Source organism: Nomascus leucogenys, chromosome 14, assembly GCF_006542625.1.
Source record: "Nomascus leucogenys isolate Asia chromosome 14, Asia_NLE_v1, whole genome shotgun sequence".
Classification (NCBI taxonomy): Eukaryota; Metazoa; Chordata; class Mammalia; order Primates; family Hylobatidae; genus Nomascus; species Nomascus leucogenys.
The window spans coordinates 41,191,827-41,197,826 of NC_044394.1; the positions used below are offsets into that span (position 1 = coordinate 41,191,827).

At 54.0% G+C, this 6,000-nt stretch overlaps 1 protein-coding gene across 2 annotated transcripts in view; it reads right to left on the reverse strand.

The window, feature by feature from the left end:
* Positions 1–1,757, reverse strand: part of ULK2 (unc-51 like autophagy activating kinase 2) — a 105,728-nt gene extending 103,971 nt beyond the window's left edge. Inside the window, exon 1 of one of the 2 annotated variants that reach the window (XR_004033273.1) lies at positions 1,171–1,678. Coding sequence is in view for 1 of the 2 variants with exons in the window: in XM_030827287.1 (XP_030683147.1) it covers positions 1,171–1,260 (90 nt within the window). In the remaining variant the exon portion in view is untranslated. Of the gene's footprint in view, positions 1–1,170 lie in introns of both variants that reach the window. The other variant, XM_030827287.1, reaches the window with a different exon arrangement.
* Positions 1,758–6,000: the final 4,243 nt, after the last annotated feature.

Genomic DNA, 6,000 nt, shown 5'->3' on the forward strand with positions numbered 1-6,000 from the left:
TGGAAGGTGATGCAGTTAATTGAAAAGTTATTTGTTAGCTTGGAAGGATCACACCGTGCTTGAGTTCTAAATTATTTTCCTAATAAATGAAAAGTAGGCCGGGCACCGTGGCTCACACCTGTAATCCCAGCACTTTGGGAGGCTGAGGCGGGCGGATCGGATCACCTGAGGTCAGGAGTTCAAGACCACACTGGCCAACGTGGCGAAACCCTGTCTCTATTAAAAATACAAAAAAAAATTAGGCGGGCGCCTGTAATCCCAGCTACTCAGGAGGCTGAGGCAGGAGAATCGCTTGAGCCCAGGAGGCAGCGGTTGCAATGAGCAGAGATCTCACCACGGCACTCCAGCCTGGGCGACAAAGCGAGAATCTGTCTCAAAAATAAATAAATAAATAAATGAGAAAAGTAGCATTACTTTATCCAATAAGCAACAAAGTCAGCCCACTTTTAACACGCCCCTTGGCAACAACCAGAACTGCCACACCCTTTATTTCCACTCCCGATATGCCTTTCCAAATTCTTTAGATTCTAAAACCTCGTGTAACTGTACTTGCGAAACAGCAAAGGCTTAAACATGATTTCATGTTCAAGGTGATTGAAAATGAACTGTCCAACCACCTTTCTCACCCGGAGCTCGTCTATCTGACTCCGGGGGGAGGAAAACGGTGCGGGGGCTCTTGGGGGTGCAGGGGACCAGTGCTGGGAAAGGTGACACCTCCCAGGCTGAGAAAGCCTGAGGCTAACGGGACATCCGCCCATTTTCCGCTGGTTCTGTAATAATCAACCTCAAAACTGACCAGCCCTGGGCACGGGGGAAAAAAACCAAAGGTCCATTCACGCCCAAGCTTCCAGCCTGCACGGTGCAGTACCGTCTATTTTGGGTCCAGGGTAACCTAGGTGCAAAGGCTCCTGCGGGCGGCCTGCGGGGTGGGTCCCGGGCACACAGGAGGGTCAGCGGCAGCCGGTCGGTAGGCGGAGCGCTGCCAGAGGCTTGGGCCTCACAGCAACCCTCACAGGACCAACACAAACCGCGAGACGGGCTGCGTACACAATAGCATCCCCGGGCGGCTAGCCGAGTCGGGGGTCTCGGCTCGCGACTGCGCCAAGTTTCAGAACCACCTAGCCCCGTGCCTGCCGCCCCGGGCCCGGCCTCGTCCCGGCCGGCGCTCACCTGGCGGTGCCGCCCCCGGAAGACCACGGCGAAGGCCCCGTGTCCCACGAGATCCCTCTTGCTGTACTCGAAGTCGCCCACCACCTCCATGGCCGCGTCCCCGGGGCACACAGCGGGCTGGCGGGCGGTGCAGTGCGGCGCAGGTATCAGCACCGCGGGTCCGCGGGCCCGGAGCGCGCCAGCGGGCGGCGGGTCTGGGGCAGCCGCAGCCCCGTGCCCGGGCGGACTCTCATGCCGAGAGACCGGAGCGGAAACGGGGGAAGCCGCCGCGCGGCGCCGGGGTCAGCGAGGGCCTGCCCGGCCTGCCGCCGGCCGCGGGCTGTCTGGCGAAGCGGCCTCGGCACTGCCGGGCCAGGGGCGCCGTCACCGTCACTGTGCGCGCCGAGAGCCGCACACGCGCTCTGAGGCAGTGAGGGGCCCGGTACTCCCCATCCCCAGCAGGTCCGGCCTCCTCGGCCCTCCCCGCTCGGGCGCTGCTGCGGCGTCGGCTGCCGCCGCCCTAGAACCCTCACCGCCGCGGCCCCGCGCTTCCCCGCCTAGCGGCGGCGCCCAACGCCATCACGCGCGCTACCCGCTCCCGCGCGACTGGCTGCCCTCCGCGACGTCCGCGCGCCTTGAAGGTCGCAGCGCCAGCCGGCTCCCTCCGCCGGGGAAAGGAGTGCGGCCCGGGCTTGGCGCCCGCAGCTGTGCAGATCCTCCGCCGCTCCTGAGGCCGGGAGGAAGGGCGCGACCCGCTGCGGCCACAGCGGGTTACGGGCTGCGGGCTCCGTTCTGGGCCTGGGGAGCAGATTCGAGCCGACCACGCCCCGGGCTCCACGCCGCTGGGAGGCGGACTTCAGAGAAGCGGATCTTGAACCCCAGCTGCAGGCAGGACGGGATTATCTGTGCAGGGTAGACCCCCAGATTCCTGCCAGAGCAAAGGAGCAACTGCTACTCCAGTCTTTGCCCGCGCCTGGAAAACCAGAGTTCACGCTGCCAAACTACCGGCCTTCGGACGCCTCTCGGGGTTTACTCGCTCAGGATCCCTAGAGGGGCGGTGACAAGCGGGATTCTGCACCTTTGGGGGGTCCCTTGCCTGCGAGAAGCTGGTGACAGCTCAGGGCCCTCTTCGCAGAGAATCGCTTCTGCACACCGCCTCAGGATCGCCCACGTTTTCAAGGCTCTCTTGGGGGCTCCCAGTGTCAGGCTAGTTTGACCTCGAGCTTACTTCAAATGGACGAAGGGAGCTTTCTTTTCTACCTGATTGTTAAAGCTGTCCAAGTGACAAGGAACAGATTGTCAGGTTTCCCGCAAGGAAGTGTCTTACGAAGCCATTTAATAAACAATATGCTTGAAACTATCATGGAAAACGCAGGCCCCACACCTGAGTGTGTGTTCTGTTGTATAGGGTATGTGCTTTTGGGGTCTCTCACCACCTCGACTGCCACTGCATGTCCCTGCAAGCTGATCTTTGAATCGTGACAGAGTCAGCTCCAGGATTCTGAGAGAACCCTCCTTCCTCACACGCTCAAAATGTAGGGCCTTGAGTTTCTGCTTCTGCTACTGTGCATGCTTACGTCATCCTGTCCTTTTTTACATCTGGCCCAGGTGGTTGTGTTAGACACTGAAAATCTGGAGCTTTCAAAAGTTGACAGCAACTTAAGCAAGTTTGCACATACACCCAAAAAAGGATGGAGATGATTCCTTACCTCACTGAAAGATTCTCTACAGTCTATTTTTTTCTTTACTTTTTTTTTTTTTTTTTGAGACGGAATCTTACTCTATCACCCAGGCTGGAGTGCAGTAGCACAATCTTGGCTCACTGCAACCTCTGCCTCCCAAGTGCAAGTGATTCTCCTGCCTGAGCCTCCCAAGCAGCTAGACTTACAGGCACGCACCACCATGCCCGGCTAATTTTTGTATCTTAGTAGAGATGGGGTTTCACCATGTTGGCCAGGCTGGTCTCAAACTCCTGACTTCAAGCGATCAGCCTGTCTCGGCCTCTCAAAGTGCTGAGATTACAGGCCTGAGCCACCGCGCCCGGCCTGTTTTTTGTTTTTTGTTTTGAGACAGAGTCTTGCTGTGTTGCCCAGGCTGGAGTGCAGTGGCATGATCTCGGCCCACTGCAACCTCCGCGTGCTCGGTTCGAGTGATTCTCCTGCCTCAGCCTCCCAAGTAGCTGGGATTACAGACCTGCACCACCATGCCCGACTAATTTTTTTATTTTTAGTAGAGATGGGGTTTCACCATGTTAGCTAGGCTGGTCTCAAAACTCCCAACTTCAAGCGATCTGCCCACTTCGGCCTCCCAAAGTGCTGGGATTACAGGTGTGAACCACTGCACCTGGCCACATGAAGGTTTTTTGTTTTTTGTTTGTTTGTTTGGTTGGGTTTTTTTTGAGACGGAGTCTTGCTCTACTGCCCAGACTGGAGTGCAGTGGCGTGATCTCAGCTCACTGCAAGCTCTACCTCCGGGGTTCACGCCATTCTCCTGCTTCAGCCTCTCGAGTAGCTGGGACTACAGACACTCGCCACCACGCCCGGCTAATTTTTTGTATTTTTAGTAGAGATGGGGTTTCACCGTGTTAGCCAGGATAGTCTCCATCTCCTGACCTCGTGATCCGCCCACCTCGGCCTACCAAAGTGCTGGGATTACAGGTGTGAGCCACTGTTCCCAGCCACATGAAGGTTTTTTTTTTTTTTTTTTTTTTTTAGAGAAGGAGTCTTGCTCTTTCACCCAGGCTGGTGTGCAGTGGCACGATCTCAGCGGCTCACTGCGGGCTCTGCCCTCGGGTGTTCACGCCATTCTCCTGCCTCAGCCTCCCACATAGCTGGGACTACAGGCGCCCGCCACCTCGCCCGGCTAATTTTTTGTATTTTTAGTAGAGACGGGGTTTCACCGTGTTAGCCAGGATGGTCTCGATCTCCTGACCTCGTGATCCGCCCGCCTCGGCCTCCCAAAGTGCTGGGATTACAGGTGTGAGCCACCATGCCCGGCCATGAAGGTATTTTTAAGAAACCTCCAATAGGCTCTTCATTTGGACATGCGTGTCCTGTATTCACAGGCCAAAAATGGGCCCCATGGACATATCCATTTGAAAAGAAAAATGTGCAGGATTTCTGACCTCAAGGGTCAGAAAAGAAGTGGGGGCAGGAGGCAGGGGATGCTTTGCTAAAAAATGTTTAGATAGGACTATGTTGGTAGCAAATAGCAAACGTCAAATGTGATAAAGTGAAAAATAAAGAATGTAGATAAAGATACAGGTGTGCTTCTCAGAGTTCGAAGTTGGGCTTCAAAAGCAAACTACCCGCAGAACCAGGATCTCAAAGAGAACCGCCTTCCATCTGTGCCCCTGCTTTGTTCTCTTGCCTGAGATCTCCTACATGGTGGCAATGGCAGCCCCAGTCTCCAAACCAAATTTTTTTTTTGGGGGGGCGGACTAAGTCTTGCTCTGTCACCCAGGGTGGTGTACAGTGGTATGATCTCGGCTCACCGCAACCTCCGCCTTCTGGGATCAAGTGATTCTCCTGCCTCAGCCTCCCAAGTAGCTGGGATTACAGTCGCCTGCCACCGCACCTGGCTAAAATTTTTTTTGCATTTTTAGTAGAGGCGGGGTTTCACCATGTTGGCCAGGCTGACCTTGAAACCCTGACCTTAGGTAACCCGCCTGCCTCGGCCTCCCAAAGTGCTAGGATTACAGGTGTGAGCCACCGCGCCCAGCCACCAAATTCTTAAGGAGGGGATTCTGATCAACCTAACTTCAGCTGGGTGCTGGGCCCTGAACAATCATGGGAAGCCAGGAGTGGGACTGAGGAAGGCAGGATCACGTAACTATGGCTCCCCCCAACACAAGCCTGTGGGAGTTCTGAGTCCCCAGAAGCAGGGGCCACATAGGCACCCCAGGAAGTGTTCACCCTAGGTCAAATTTAGGCTTCATTGGAGAATGGAGGCCAGGGCAGATTTCTAGTTTACCTCTAAAATCACTGGAAATTGCCAATTTGATTCATGTTCATTGTTCTTAATTTGTCCTGGGTGTGCATGTGCATGTGTGTCTAAACATGCTAAACTGTTGAAATGTTTCAATACCAGTTAGTAAATAGAATAACAGTAACTGCAATGAGAGGTAAAATTAATTACTAATATAGGCCAGGCGCAGGGGCTCATGCCTGTAATCCCAGCACTTTGGGAGACTGAGGTGGGTGGATCATCTGAGGTCAGGAGTTCAGACCAGCCTGGCCAACATGGCGAAACCCCATCTCTACTAAAAATACAAAAATTAGCCAGGTGTGGTGGTGTGTGCCTGTAATCCCAGCTACTTGGGAGGCTAAGGCAGGAGAATCACTTGAACCTAGGAGGCGGAGGTTGCCGTGAACCAAGATTGCACCATTGCACTCCAGCTTGGATGAGAAGAGCAAAAATCCATCACACACACACACACACACACACACACACACACACACACACACTAGCCAGGTGTAGTGGCGTTCGCCTGTAATCCTAGCTACTTGGGAGGCTGAGGCAGGAAAGTTGCTTGAACCCAGGAGGTGGAGGTTGTGGTGAACCGGGATCGCACCACTGCACTCCAGCCTGGGTGACGAATGAGACACTGTCTAAAAAAAAAAAATTAATTAATTAATTACTAATATAAATTCTAATATAAACTGTTTAGTTTATCATCCAGTGCTATAGAAATGTTTTGATGATAAAAGGTATCCTGTGAAAATAAATGTGAGAAATATTCTGCTGGGCAGGGAGGCATTCCAAGATGCAGGAGAATAGTCAGTTTATTATTATTTTCAAATTACATCATTGCTATTCCTTCTATTTTGTTCTATTGTTTCTACTTTGATG